This window comes from Halichoerus grypus, chromosome 4 (genome assembly GCF_964656455.1).
Source record: "Halichoerus grypus chromosome 4, mHalGry1.hap1.1, whole genome shotgun sequence".
In the NCBI taxonomy this organism is placed as follows: domain Eukaryota; kingdom Metazoa; phylum Chordata; class Mammalia; order Carnivora; family Phocidae; genus Halichoerus; species Halichoerus grypus.
The window spans coordinates 86,393,854-86,409,621 of NC_135715.1; the positions used below are offsets into that span (position 1 = coordinate 86,393,854).

Here is a 15,768-nt window from a genome sequence, read left to right on the forward strand (position 1 = left end):
TCCTTTTGAACCACGTTGGTTGGGAAGAGGGTAGGCCTAAGCTGCCTATGTGTTCATGGTGGCGAGGTCGCGCCCCTGGGCCTAGTAGACTGCAGGGAGGGATCCCAGAGGAAGGACCAAGATCTGCCTGGTTCGTATTATCTCCATGCTGCCGGAGTCCAGCTCCAGCTGGAGTGGGTCTCGTAGGAAAGGACGGCGTTGGCGAATGAGGAGACACAGACACAGGATCAGGTTGCAAGCATCTCCTCCTGACAGCCTCGGAGGAACTTTATTTATATGTTAGGATATTTTTGTTTTTCCATACTTTCGTAACATGTGATTATGTTTTTTTTACAGTTTATCGAGATAATCTTAGATCATTTTTTGGATTATAGACATAGCCTTCTTTCATTTTCCTTTGTAATGATTAACATGACCTTTATTGATTTCCGCTTATTGACTTTCGCTAAAACTAAAAAACAGTACGCAAAGAGAAAGGTGCTAGACAGAGCGTGACCGTCTTGTTATTTTGTTCTATAGAAACTAATTCTTCGTGGAATTAGTTTCATTATGATTGCTTAGATAGGCGTAACTAAGATGAGTAGTCACTTTATCATGAAACCCCAGAAATATTCCCACAATTATAAAGATTGCCATAAACAAAATGAAAGAGAATAGCAGGAGCCAGCCCAGAAATATTCCCACAATTATAAAGATTGCCATAAACAAAATGAAAGAGAATAGCAGGAGCCAGCTGTGGAGTCTCCTGTTTTCAGGATCGTCCCCCATACTTAGACCTTGTCAAACACCATGAGTAGCTTGGCTCGTGCCATCTCCCCCTTTTTTATTTTTGGCCTTCAGTTACAAAGTCTTCAATTCCAAATGAATTTGTTTTATTCCTCTACTTAGTAATTTGACGAAGACTGGAAAGAGAAACAAAAGGGAGATAATAATTAGTGCTGATATACCTAGATTGATGAGGGATGGAAACCAGGCAGTAGTGGAGGTGTATTTCTGCAAAGTGGCAAGAAAGGAATCTGCAACTTCTGAGGCTGTGGCTGCGGACACGTGTGCCAAACTAATGTCTTTAATTTTTTCTTGCAAGGAGTTTAAGTCCAAGGATATATTATCATTGCTCCATATTCCCAGTAGGTGATTTTTGACGTTGTCCCAAGGGACAGATGAGGAATCATAATGGTGGGGAGTAACACAGATCCATTTATATTGTGCATGGCATCTAGTGGTTAACCGAGTTTTGAGATTTTGAATTTGATTTCCTACATATAATATAGTTTCTTCTAGAACATTTAATCGTGCCTCAAACTTCTTAGTCTATTTGTTCCTGCAAATAAAGTGCAGTTGAAATATTCTGGATTAATCTATCCACATGATGTGCAGTATGTATTTCCTGTACTAAAGCAGTTGTAGATATAGCAAAAGAGCTTATGATTCCTATAAGAGCAGTAATACCTAATATAAGTGCTGCAATAAAGCTCTTAGGGCGGCGTAAGGCTTTATCTACAAGTTGAATCGTATACATGCCAGGATCATCATACCAATGTTCTTCTAATTTTACAGGTAACACTACATAAGGAGGTTGATGAACAACTATAAGACAGTTGGTCCAACAGTTGGATCAATGCAATTAGTTAATGTACATTTTGAACAGGATACATAATAGGTATGATTAATCTTGTTTACCTGTAATTGGCCATGACCTTGCACCAAGAGAGCATGAGGGCGACCCACACATGCCGTGACCACCTCCATATGGTCAGGGCGTCTAGGCGTTTTTACAAAAATCATTCCTGTAGCAGCTAATAATCTATATAATTCAGGATATATTTGAGTACTATTCCAAGTTTTAGCAACAAATATAGGACTAACCCATCCTAATGAGAACCATCTGTTTATTTTTTCTGGCTTTTTTATTAGATTATCATTCCAATAATACTTTGTCGATTGATTATTTAAATGTCTTCTGTAGTCATGGTCTGGGCTAGATACGGAGTAGTCATAAATGGACATCTGAGAGTTGCGAGGCGAAAATCGCAATCCTTTAGATTGGAACATACATTCATGCCATAAGGGAAACCCTTTAAATTTATCAATATTGCCCCAAGCATTACTTAGGTCTCCTAGCAAGGCCTCACATAGAGGAATGGATGCAGGAGGTTTATCATGGACCACAGTATCTTGATAATTATAACTTCCTATATGCTGTAGATTAAGTACCCAAAGATCCCTAGTTTTTGGATTCCCATTGGGAGAATCAGTTAATAAACTTCTAAATTGAGGGGAAGGCAGCCATCAGGTAAATTTGTGGTATTGGTACTAAAGCATATAGGAGGATCATCAAGTCTCCCGTGGAAAGAGAAATTTGCATCTGTTTTATGCAAAATAAATGAATTTGATTCTCCCCCCAAAAGATCAGAATTATTAGTAAACACACGAATAGAAGAGGATCCCAAAGGTGTAGGATGCAAGATTGGCGGATCCGGAATATATGCCCAATATTGAGAAGCAGAAACACATATCACCTGGCATGAGATGATCGCAAGCATAGCCACAAACATATTCTCAGGGGTTACGTTAACGCCTTGTCCTTTCACGAGACGCTCTGCTTGATTGGAGAGTTGTTTCAGTTGTCCCCAGGTTGGTGGGTTGCTGCGCAGTGTGGTCGGAGTAGGTGGCGCAGTAGGACTGGTTTGCGATTCTTCAAGGCGCAGCCGGCGTAAAGGTGGAATCAGAGGGTCAGCGGCTTCTGGAGATCGGGCAGAACTCTCTCTAAGTGGGATATTTATCGGGGGTAAAGGTCTACGTATCGGACGTAGGAGTGGAGGGTGTCTGCGAGACATGATGTCGGATTAGTCTATCAGGAATCCAGATAGGTGAGTCAGCGTCCTGTGGAAAGACACAAGCATAGCCTTGCCCACACGTTAGTAATATATCAGGGCCTTTCCAAGATCCTGTTAAGAGATCTTTCCATATAACCAGTGGTTTGGGTTTAATGTCATCAGTTTCCCAATGTTTCATAATGGGAGAAATCTCATGAGAGTCACAATTTAGATAATTGATGACGAATAGTGCATGATTTAGAATATGATGCACAGAACTATATTTATATTCTGAACTCTGTAGTTTGGAGATTTGGGTTTTTAAGGTCTGGTGAGCTCTTTCTAATATAGCTTGTCCCTGCGGGTTATAGGGAATCCCCGTATTATGGGAGATTTTAAACGAATCACAGAATTTTTTGAATGCAGATGAAGTATATGCAGGTGCATTATCTGTCTTAATAGCTTTGGGCATTCCTGCATAGGCGAAACAAAACATCAAAATGTTGAGACACATCTTTAAAAGCTTCTCCGGTGCGAGCTGTCGCCATAATTAAATGAGAGAAAGTGTCCACAGAAACATGTACATAGCTCAATTCACCAAAGCTGGGAACATGTGTTACATCCATCTGCCAGAGATCATTGGGTCTAAGGCCTCGGGGATTGACCCCCATAGGCAAAGAGGGCTGAGGGGTTGGACATATAGAGCATTTCCGAACTATCTCTCTGGCCACTTCTCTTGTTATGTGAAATTGCCTTCTTAAAGAGGCTGCATTTTGATGATGGAGGGCATGGTTGGCAGTTGCTTCTTTAATTGTAAAGATTGCCTCTTTGGTAAGTAAATCAGCTATATTATTTCCTTCTGCTAGGGGTCCTGGCAATTTGGAGTGACCTCGGATATGGCCCACATACACCTTGTGCATTCTCTTTCTGATCAGATCTTGGAGTTCCTATAAGCGAGGAGCAATAGTAGTTTTGTTTTGAGCTATAATAGTGGTTTCTATAACGGGGAACAGCCTGGCCACATATTGAGAATCAGTGAAAAGATTAAATGGTTGGTCATGTAAAGTCTTAAAGACTTCTATCACCACAAAGAGTTCAGTTCTTTGGGCTGAAGTTTTGGTAGTTTGTACAGCTGTTTTATGGTTATTAATGACATAAGCTGCTCTTCCGGTTGAGGAGCCGTCAGTAAAGATGAGAGCAGCTGGGTGAGCTAAGGGTGAGGAGTTGACAATTTTTGGAAAGGTAATTGATTGTTCTTTTAAGAATTGAAGTAGAGGGTTGGAAGGCAAATGATATTTAATAGTTCCTCTAAAAGATTGGATAGCAATTTGCCAGTCATCATCCAGTTGGAATAAATAATCAAGTTGCTCCCTTTTATAAGGCAGGGTTAATGATTGAAATTCTCTTCCAAATAGCTCAACACTCCTAGTTCTTCCTTTAATGATTAATAGGGCGACCAAGGTGGTATAGGCACAGACGACCTTCTTGGTAGTTCCGGGGAGGTGAATCCATTCCAAGGGTCCCTCCTGCCATAATACTCCAGTCGGAGTATGAGCGGTGGGAAGGACCTGGTAAGGTTCTTCTGGACTTTGTTTGATATTACTTAAGCCTGTAGTTTTTACCTCTCCAGCAGGTAGGTGTTTCCAGGCATTAACAGCTAGGCTGGAGCTTTGGCTGAGAGACTCCTTAGATAAATTTAGTTGATCACAGGCTTGTGACCATTCCTCTAGGCCCAGAAGCATATCAAATGTTATGGAGCGGCGGCCTGACTTTCTATTAATAGCAATTTGTTGTTTTGCCAACTCCTCATATTCAGCCTTCCAAAGTAAATATACCCCCGCAGGGAGACAAGATTTGGCAGTTTGATGCCAGTCATAAGGAGTCATCCACTGGCTAGCAATTGCCTCCACCAACTGCATAGTATAAGGAGATGTAGAACCATAGTCAGAAACTACCTTTTTTAGTTCCTTTAAGACCTTATAAGGGAGTGGTTCCCACTGAGGTTCGTCCCATTCATCATCAAAAGTCACTGGAAAACATTTAAAGGTTAAATCCCCATCTTGCAAGGCCTCCTGTATTGCTCCCTTAAAGCCAATATTCTTAATCGGTGGCAAGGGTTTTTTACGAACTAAGGCCTTGTTCTGTAGAACTTTTAACTGTCTATGTAGATTAATCACAGAGCCGCATTCAGGGGCTGTGGCATTTGCAAAAAGTTCCCAATCTTGTTCATGATATTTAGCAGCCTCCTCCTCAAGGGCTACCTAATCTTCGGAGGACAATTGATCATCTCTCCCTTCAACTCTTTTATTATCTTTGTCCTCATCTTCTGATTTCATTTCATTTATTACCAGTACTTGAGAGGCTGATTTTTTTTTTTAATTTATTTTTATTTTTTTTTATTGTTATGTTAATCCCCATACATTACATCATTAGTTTTAGATACAGTGTTCCATGATTCATTGTTTGTGCATAACACCCAGTGCTCCATGCAGAACGTGCCCTCCTCAATACCCATCACCAGGCTAACCCATCCTCCCACCCCCCGCCCCTCTAGAACCCTCAGTTTGTTTTTCAGAGTCCATCGTCTCTCATGGTTCTTCTCCCCCTCCGATTTCCACCCCTTCATTCTTCCCCTCCTGCTACATTCTTCTTCTTCTCTTTTTCTTTCTTGACATATATTGCATTATTTGTTTCAGAGGTACAGATCTGAGATTCAACAGTCTTGCACAATTCACAGCGCTTACCAGAGCACATACCCTCCCCAGTGTCCATCACCCAGTCACCCCATCCCTCCCACCCCACCCCCCACTCCAGCAACCCTCAGTTTGTTTCCTGAGATTAAGAATTGAGAGGCTGATTTTTGTAATAGAGGTGTCTCTTCAGTGGGGGCAGCGTTATGTGTCTCCCGTAATTTTTTGTGTAAAGCCTGTGAGCTAGGCATAGGATCTAACATATCTCTTAACAATGTCCATAAAGAGAATGCCTCCACGGGTACATTTTCAGGACCATGGTTAGAATAGTATAACCGCATTTCCTCCCCTATCTTGTTCCGTGTTCTAATATCGAGACTACCATCTTTCGGAAACCAAGGGCAACAGGTCTCTACAAAGGTCAAAAATCTAGCCAGTTGAGCATGAGTAACCTTAACACTTCTTTTTTCAATCATATGCTTAATAATATCAATAAAGAGTCGTCATTCCTTTGACTTATTATGGCCCATAGCTTCTCTAAGTTCTGTCTTTCTGCTCACTCTTACTTTGTATTCCTTCACAGAGGGGTCTGCAGTACCCACGAGCAGAGTCCTATCCGTCCCTGTAGAAAGGCTTACCTAGTCGAGCCCCACATTGTGGCGCCACCTGCCGGAGTCCAGCTCCAGCCGGGGTGGTTCTCTCGTAGGAAAGGACGGCGTCGGTGAATGAGGAGACACAGACACAGGATCAGGTTGCAAGCATCTCCTCCTGACAGCCTCGGAGGAACTTTATTTATATGTTAGGATATTTTTGTTTTTCCATACTTTCGTAACATGTGATTATGTTTTTTTTACAATTTATCGAGATAATCTTAGATCATTCTCTGGATTACAGACATAGCCTTCTTTCATTTTTCCTTTGTAATGATTAACATGACCTTTATTGATTTCCGCTTATTGACTTTCGCTAAAACTAAAAAACAGTACGCAAAGAGAAAGGTGCTAGACAGAGCGTGACCGTCTTGTTATTTTGTTCTATAGAAACTAATTCTTCGTGGAATTAGTTTCATTATGATTGCTTAGATAGGCGTAACTAAGATGAGTAGTCACTTTATCATGAAACCCCAGAAATATTCCCACAATTATAAAGATTGCCATAAACAAAATGAAAGAGAATAGCAGGAGCCAGCCCAGAAATATTCCCACAATTACAAAGATTGCCATAAACAAAATGAAAGAGAATAGCAGGAGCCAGTGTGGAGTCTCCTGTTTTCAGGATCGTCCCCCATACTTGGTCCTTGTCAAACAGCATGAGTAGCTTGGCTCGCACCACCATGCCTTAGGGTTACTGTGTACATATTTTCCCTGGCAGCTGCCTGCTTCACGTGGATATCCGCTCAGCTGAGTGCTTGCAATGGTAGATTGTAAGAGGAGCCAGGAGCTCGGTGTGCGTGGTGTAGACGTAGCGGGAGAAAGCAGAGCTGGGCCACCAGTGATGTCTAGGACCTGGAGCCTGGACCTTGAGTCCGGAGTAAGGGGAGGGCTTGGTAGGAGCAGCTTGGGCAGCCATAGCTGGCTGCCTCACACAGCACCTGGGAAGAGCCCCGTCCTGGGTGGCAGCTTGCAGCCGGGCTGTCGCATGCTCAGTGCATGAGGATGCAGGACGTCGGAGTCTGTGCCTCATAACTGTGGTCGAAGGGCCCAGACCCCAACAGTGGGTGTGACAGGCACTGGCGCTGCTGCTTAGAGATGGCCGCGGCCCCCCTCCTGGGACCAGGGAGGCCCTAAGACAGGGGCACAGGCCTTGTCCTCGGGGTGTTCGCTTTCCTTTCTTAGGAGACAGCCGGACTGCTAGGGTGTCCGGAAATAGGGTTCGTGGGCGTAGGTTGGAGTCATACTGTGTTAGAATATGTGTAAGAGGGAGCTAACTGTATTTAATATGGAGGCAGGGCATACTAGTAGAAAGAGCATGCACATGGGCACCGGGCCAACCTTGGGACCTTGGGCAGGTAGTTTGCCCCTCTGAGCCTTGCTTTTCCATCCAGAGTGGGAGTACATCCTGCCTTGCAGGGCTGTTGTGAGGAGTAAGCCTTATGTAAGAGAATATAGGAGGCTGCTGGATAAATGGCGGCTTTTATAAGCTGATAGGAATAGAATCTGCCTAGCATATGTGAACGTAATTTGTAACTTATGCCTTACTCACCACCTCCCAAAAAAGAAACAAATCTAACTTGAAAACCACTTTGAATTTGAGTAGAATTCTGTTTTTTAAAAAAATACTATTTGATATAAGGTATTTGGCTGCTTTCTTTGCATCTCTGAGCTCTTGTAAGACTAAGAAATAGTTGAACTCAGAGGCAGTACACAGATATGGAACCTGCTGACAATTGAACTGTGAAGCAAAAATCTGCAGATTGTCCAGAAGGATCAGCTTTTATAGGCTGCAGTATCTCTGTCCCAGTTTCTGTGATAATTCTGTCCTAGGTTTTCTCTCTGAGCCTTTTTTTTTTTTTTTAGGTAACTTTATTGAGATAGAATTCATATACCATATAGTTGGTCCATTGGAAGGGTACAATTCAGTGGTTTTCCTTTTTCTTTTTTTCTTTTTTTTTTTTTTTAGAGCGCACGTGTGTGCACAGTGGGGTGGGGAGGGGCAGAGGGAGAGGGAGAGAGAGAATCTTAAGCAGGCTCCACACCCAGTGCAGAGCCCAACTTGGGGCTCGATCTCATCACCCCCAGATCATGACCTGAGCCAAATTCAACCCTTAACCAACTGAGCCACCCAGGTGCCCACAGTGGTTTTTATTATAATTCCGAAGTGTGTCACGTCACCATCATCATAGGCTGTGTTTAGAATATTCTCATCACTCCAGAAAAGAAACCCTTTCCCACTGGCAGTCACTCCTTTCTCCTTGCCTCCTAGCCCTAACTAGGGACTCTTATTTTTACCTTGATAAACATGCCCATTCTAGACATTGCATACATACAGAATCATGCAGTCTGGGCCCTCTGCAGCTGCCTTCTTTGACTAGTGTGTTTTCCAAAGGGTCCTCCATAGTAGCATGTAGTAGTACTTCCTTCTTTTTTTTTTTTTTAAGGTTTTATTTTATTTATTTATTTGAGAGAGAGAGAGATAGTGAGAGAGCACAAGCGGGGAGGAGAGGGAGAAGCAGACTCCCCGTGGAGCAGGGAGCCCTATGTGGGGCTTGATCCCAGGACTCTGGGATCATGACCTGAGCTGAAGGCAGACGCTTAACTGGCTGAGCCACCCAGGCGCCCCGGTACTTCCTTCTTTTTATTGCCGAATGATCCTCCATTGAGCAGACATGCCACATCTTGTTTATTCGTTCTTCTATTGATGGGCATTTGCGTCGTTTCCACCTTTTGGTTCTTTGGAATACTGCTGCTATGAAATTCATGTGCAAATTTTGTGTGGACATATGCTTTCAATTCTGTTGGGTATATATCTAGGGGGAAGGAGATTGTTGGGTCAGCTATGGTAACTCTCTGTTTAACATTTTAATTAGCTGCCAGACTATCTTCCAAAATGGCCACACCATTTTACACTGTTACCAGCAGTGTATGAGGAATCCAGTTTCTCTACATTCTTGATAATTACTGTAATTACGTTTTTTGATTCTGGCCATCCTAGGGAGTGCCAGGTGGTACCTCACTATGATTTTGGTTTGCATTTCCCTGATGACTAATGATGTCGAGTGCTTTTCATGGGATGTTGGCCATTTGTAGATTTTCTTTGGAGAAATGTCTGTTCAGATTCTTTGCCCTTTTAATAATTGGGTCATTTGTCTTTTCATTATTGATTTGTAATAGTTATTTATATAGTCCAGATACAAATCCCTTATCAGATACATGCTTCATAAATATCTTTTCCCATTCTGTGGGTTGTCTTTTTACTTTCGTGGGGGGGTGTCCTTTAAAGCACAAACGTTTTGGGCACCTGGGTGGCTCAGTCATTAGGCGTCTGCCTTGGGCTCGGGTCGTGATCCCAGGGTCCTGGGATCGAGCCCCGCATTGGGCTCCCTGCTTGGCCAGGAAGCCTGCTTTTCCCTCTCCCACTCGCCCTGCTTGTGTTCCCCCTTGTGTTTCTCGCTGTCAAATAAATAAATAAATCTTTAAAAAAAAAAAAAGCACAAATGTTTTTAATTTTGATGAAGTGCCCAAGCAAAGTCAGGGCCATTAGCCCCCTGACTGCAAAGCTGGCCCTTGAATAGCACGGGTTTGAACTGTGAGGGATTTTTTTGATAACTGTAGTTCAATACTGTAGGTGTATTTTCTCTTCTTTACAATTTTCTTAATAATGTTTTCTCTATCTTACTTTATGTTAAAAATACTATGTAATACATATACAGAGTAGGTGTTAGTCAACTGTTCATGTTATTGGTAAGCCTTCCAGTCCGCAGGAGGCTATGAGGAGTTAAGTGTTGGGGGAGTCAGAAGTTACATGTGGATTTTCAGCTGTGTGGGGGGTTGGTACCCCTAACTGTCATGTTGTTCAGGGGTCAGCTATATTACTTTTGAGCCCTGGACCCTTGGTTCCTGGCACTGTAACAGCTAATGTTGTCCTTTCTCCTTTCCTCTCTTAAGGGATGGTTGCCGAGGAGTACAATGCCTTCTTCTACTCATTGGTGTCCCAGGACACACAGGAAATGGCTTACTCGACCAAGCGGCAGAGGTTTTTGGTAGATCAGGGTTATAGCTTTAAGGTATGTATTCATTGATCTCCGGTCAGAATAGAACCAGGGGTTTTTTGGTACCCACGCCTCTAAGAGAAGTAGGAACTGCTGTGGGCCCCAGTGTGGGACAGAGCTCAGACAGGCACAGAACATTAGGGCATTGGAAGCCCTGCCTCAGATTCCCTTCCTCTCGGCATGAGTTGCCGGGGACTTTGAGGGAAAATATTGTGCAGCACCTAGCTTCCCACAGTGACTGGTCAAAGAACAGGGCCTCTGAAGCGAGGGGCTTGGGTTCTGTACTTGTTAACATTTTATAGTTGTCTTGCCAAAAGAGTGTTAGTTGTTGGTGGGAAAATGTGCTAGCCTCGCAGGACTTGAGATGCCCCGGAGCTGTGGCCATCCCTATGCTACTCTGAGCCCCTTGGGTTACTTTCCTGCACCAGCAATGGCTGTCAGCGCAAGCCTTAGGACTTCCCGTTGCCCACAGACCTGATTTGTAATGTGAGCGAGGAAGGCTGTGATGGGGCACCCCCCCAGGGTGAGCCCTTCCTTTAGTCAGCTGCGAGCCCGGGCCTCAGTGGGCCTCGCGCCAGAGCTGTCCGCATGTGACGGACGGGCAGTCGGACGGGCAGTCGGACAGCTCTGGGGCTGCCGAAGCTGTGGCTGGCCTCCGTCGGCTGGGGCGTTTGCTCTCTTTCCTGTTCAGGTCAGGCTTTCGTGCCCCTAAAGATTTTCATTTGTGGGAGTGGATGGGGGTGCTGGAAGCAGAGAACTAAAAGGGTGCCCCTAGAACATGCAGGTTCCCAGGTTCTTGGTTTACAAAAGACTACAGGCTGCCTTTTCAGGTGCTTTTGATCGTGTCTTGTTACAAGTTGGTGAATTCCCTTTATTAGCCACAGACAAGAGGTCAGGGCTGTCCAGCCCCTCCTTCCTTAGCCAGAAGCAGTGACAGTTTCCGACTTGTCATGCTGAGCTGGAGGACAGGATACTTGACCGTATTTTGAAGGATTTGCATGATGGCCTGTTTATGTATCTGTAAAAACTATGCGGTGATGGCAGCGTTCATACCTCCTGATCCGTGGGAGAGTCAAGGAGGAGACAAGCACCAAATGAGGGAGTGTTCTGGGTTCTTTGAAAGGAGAGCTGGGCAGAAAGGCACGTGGGCGTGTGATGGTCTGTGTTGGGTGGAGCAGTCTTTGCCTTCTTGGCCTTGCCTTCAGCACTGCCCGCTGAGAGCAGCCAGGTCAGAGTTCCCAGAGTCCTGACGCCGGAGTTCTCAGAGGGGTGGTTGGGCCAGGGCAGAAATGCCTGGTATCTGTGCTCCGGGTCTGCGGCCACTTGAAGGGCTTAGCCACGTCCCTACTTCTGGGACTTTTCTTTCAATTAAAACGATGAGAAGAATTAAAGGGGGGCAAAAAGATTTCTCTACACCATCAGCCCAGGCTTTCCTGAGGGATAGGTAGGCTGTGTAGTAAGTTACCCCCAAAGAAAGGAAAACCAAACCTCTGTCTTAGAAAAAATCTTGTAAATCCACCTGGACAGGCTCTCGTTTCTAAGTGCTCCCTCCCGCTGGAAGCCCTGGCCGCCGAGCCCGGGAGGCTGAAGACCGTGCCCTCGGGCAGCAGGCCGTGCCTGTCTTTGGTCCCTTCCTTTATCTGGCGCAGGCTGGAAAACTGCCAGAAGGGACATTTGAGAGCCACCGAGGCCCCCAGTGATCTTCTGTAAGCGATCCTGTATCTGCTGTTGGGGGAGTAGCTTTCTCTGGAATCCCCTTCGCCTCTCGTGCCCTGCAGTCACTAGTTGAGCCCCACGTTGCAGGAGGCTCCCAAGCTGGTCTCTGAAATGCTGGGGAGGAGCTCTCCGTGGTTGGGCGCCTGCTCAGCTGGGCCTGGGGGAGGGCAAACAGAAGGGGACATGGGGCCTGCGGCATTGGGCTCTGCAGGTGATCACAAAGCTTGCTGGCCTGGAGGACGAAGAGCTGGCATTTTCCACGAGGGAAGAGCAGCAGCAGCTCTTACAGAAAGTCCTGGCGGCCACCGACCTGGATGCTGAGGAGGAGGTGGTGGCAGGGGAGTTTGCCTCCAGATCCAGCCAGGTGAGTGGGTGGGCGAGGCTGCAGTTGTCCATCCTCCCGAAGGACAGAAGTCTTGTGTGCGCGCGTACTTAGTTGTGTGTGTCTGTGTGACGTCTTACACATGTGACGTCTGTGACGACTCGGAAAGCCCAGGGGGCCGCAGAGAAGAGAGTAACAGAAACAGCCCCCGTTAGCCCTTTGGTGCGCCTCCTTCCTTCCTCACATACTGTTTCACGTGGCCAAGTCCACGGCCGCTGTAGCTGGCCTCCTGCGCCGTTCACCTCACGGTCTGGTTCGGGTTTTGGTAGCGCCTTGCTGGTGGGGCCTGGGATGGCACAGGCGGCCCCAGGCTTACAGCAGGGGGTGCTGTGGGACGGGCTCTTGCACCTGGGCCCACCGTCCGGGGCCTCGGGCAGGTCACTTCAGCTCTGGCCCCCTCTTCAGTAATAGAGCTGGGCCTTCCAGCCTGTAAGGTGGGTCTGAGGATCAGCTCACATGGTAGTTTGACTATTATCTTGAAACATTTAGAGTTCTCTGAAAATAGTGAACTTTCCATTTATTCTGCAGATACTGAATATTCACTACCATGTGCTAGGCCAATATAATATGGTATAATTAATGAAAGTACCATTATGGGGAGTCCTTACCAGCCCTTCCAGAGAAAACTACAGTTTTGTCAGGTACTTAAAACAAATTAAATTGATATTAGAGCCAAAAGGTGAGCAATGGTTGGGACAAGGAAAGAAAAGCAGCGTCCCCTGGGGAGGTGCTGCTCTCCCTCCAGCCTGAGGCCATTCTGCCCCCAAATGTGGGCACTCTCCATGGATGGATGCTTCGGGGAAATTTCTTGCCTCTGTGTGCTAAGGCCATTCCCACCAACCAGTGAGCCACCTAAGGTCAGGCTGTTGATGGCATTGCTCGGTGCCTGTCTGCATACTTGGCTTGTAATCTGGTGCAAGTAGTGTGCCAGGCTCTGGGTCAGACCCTTGCCTGTGCGATTTCTGTTCACACCACTTATGTCAAGACAGATGAGGCTATCCCCATTTTACAGATGAGTTCATTGAGGCTCAGACGTTCAGTATTTGTCCAGAGTCACCCGGTGAGAGGTAGAGCCAAGATTCAAGCCCAGGGCTTTCTGGATTTCCACTTGATTCAGAGCCTAATGGTGGAGTCTCGAGGTGTTGAGGGATGCTGCCCTCGCTGTTGAAAAATTCTGTTTATAAATTGTCATTAAGAGAGGCAGAGTAGCTTTATGGCTAAGAATAGGGAATCTGAAAGGAAAAAAAAAAAAAAAGTAGGGAATCTGAAGCCAGCTGCCTGGGTTCAAGTCCCATCTCTTTAAGAGCTGTGTGATCTTGGACAAGTTACTTAATCTCTCTGTGCCTCAGTTTCCTCATCTGTAGGATGGGAATTGTAATAATTGTGAGGATTGGATGAGTTATCGCATGTAAATACATGTAAACTGCTTCAGACAATGCCTGAGACACAGTAAGTGGTCAATAAATGTTCTTAAATTAGTATTTACTAAACTTAAAAACTTTATAAAACTTATTACGGTTATAAATGTTATAAAAGGAGTGTTTTTTCCCTTGGAAACTAACCATGGGCTGGGTGCTGCTGCAGGTATCTCGGCGCTTTGGCACCATGAGCTCCATGTCTGGGGCTGACGACACCGTGTACATGGAGTACCACTCGGCTCGGAGCAAGGCTTCCACGAAGCACGTGCACCCGCTTTTCAAGCGCTTCAGGAAATGACGTCTGTAGGGTCATGTGGGTGAAAGCTGGGTGCTCAGCACCAACATTGGATAGGGATTTTCCACATCCTCATTCTTTCCTCTAGCATTGGCCAAACTGTTCTAGATGCAATGTTTGTTAACTGTGTTGAAGAAAATGCATCGAGAGCTCAGTTCTGTCTTCATGGGTCGTCCAGGGCTTAAAAAAAGTTGGGAGACTATTTTTGGGGTTTTTTTTTCAGACCCCTTTTTCAGTCATGGGCAGTGGTCATTCCTGTATATAAATATTTGTAATATTTAAGATGTATTTATCTTAATGTTCTGAATAAACAGAAATGGAGCATTTGACCACTCTTGATTACAGGTGTTCTCTGCCTTGTCACAGGCATGGGCTATGTCTAGGTGACAAACCTCCATCGAGGCCCCTTTCGTAGCAGGCACCGAGGAGTAAGATGGGGCCCATCCCCGAGGAGCTTTACTGGGGAGACACACCCCAAGATAAAGAAGACTTGCTACTTGGTGTTGAGGCACGGACACGGCCAAGGCCCAGAGAGAGGGACGGGCTAGAGCTGCCTGTTCACTGTTTAGCCTCTGTGTGCAGGTCCTCTAGGTCACCTGAAGGCCATCACACGCCTAGGAAGTCCCCCCACACACAGCTCCTACAGTTGGGCTTCTCTGAGAGAGTGACCTCTTATTTCTCCCCCAGATTCATTTTTGATATTGTTGGGAGGCTGGTTCCTCTTCAGATAGCAGTGTGTTGCCCTTGGGTCTTTAATGGCTAGTTCCTTTATTCTGAGAAATGTCTTTTTCTCTCTTGTTCCTGGTATGAAAGAAAAGAGGGAGAGACAGAAAAGGCAGGATTGTTTCATAAAAAAGAGACACACAAGGCATACATGGGTCACGAAGAAAAACTTGTTATTTTGAAGAGGAGGCTTATCCTAATAGGCCACAGCGCTCACACCTGGGGAGTGTTGAAAGTCTGTGCTAAATAAATAAGGCCTTTAAATTTGGAGTCCCTGCCCCCCGTGGCTCAGCATTCTGTTTCCTGTGTCAGCAGACAGGCCTGTACGGCTGTTCTGTGAAGCACCTGCAGACCAGGCCTGGGAAGACAGTGCCTATTTGGTCAGGAGTGCTTTGAAGCAAGACCACCTTGCCCGAATTCCACTTCCCTAAGCTGACTTTTGGGGATAAACACTCATAGTCTCGCCAGCAGCTAGCCGCTCTGTCCATGCAAACCCCAGAAATGGCCCCGAGCAGCCAGAGCTGAGGCCTGTGCTCAGGCATGTACGCGCTGAGGCCCGTAGACCTGCTCATTACTCACCCTGATGGGCTGGCACAGAAATGTCTCAGACTCGATCACAGCCGGTGTTATTTGCAGATTCTTATCTCCTGTCACACCTTTATGCTTGAGATACTCAAACAGTATCAGATAACTTGTATTTTCAAATTCCTGCCTTGGTGTTCACCGTTTTCTTGTTCTGTAACCTGTCCACTGATAATGTGGACTTTCGCCCAAGCCCTGTGATCCTGGAAAACGGGGACTGTTAAATCCTCCATCTTTTGTGTTCTGGAAAACTGCTAACTGCAGAGAACCACCCTTCCACATATGACTTGGACAAGGCTCACAGATGCCCCCTTTGTTTACCCGTGACAAGGCCAGACACAGATCTTTCATATTCCCATTTCTTGCCTCTGCTGTGCTATATCCTGTATGTTGCTGGTTTTCTTCATTTTTTGTATTTGTACCCTATTAGTCTGAGTT

General features: G+C 45.6%; 1 protein-coding gene and 1 long non-coding RNA gene across 2 annotated transcripts in view; one reads left to right on the forward strand and one right to left on the reverse strand.

Moving 5' to 3' along the window:
- The window catches only part of ERCC3 (ERCC excision repair 3, TFIIH core complex helicase subunit), a 31,273-nt gene extending 16,919 nt beyond the window's left edge, over positions 1-14,354 (forward strand). The window contains exons 13-15 of the mRNA XM_036092942.2: positions 10,111-10,229; positions 12,142-12,294; positions 13,897-14,354. Of these exons, the coding sequence (XP_035948835.1) occupies positions 10,111-10,229; positions 12,142-12,294; positions 13,897-14,028 (404 nt within the window). The 3' untranslated portion in view covers positions 14,029-14,354. The remainder of the gene's footprint in view (positions 1-10,110; positions 10,230-12,141; positions 12,295-13,896) is intronic.
- On the reverse strand, positions 228-6,249 carry LOC144381603 (uncharacterized). Its single transcript, XR_013447075.1, has 3 exons — positions 6,145-6,249; positions 2,520-2,883; positions 228-902 (listed from the first exon to the last, which is right to left on the reverse strand). It is a non-coding gene; the product is annotated as an uncharacterized LOC144381603 (long non-coding RNA).
- Positions 14,355-15,768: the final 1,414 nt, after the last annotated feature.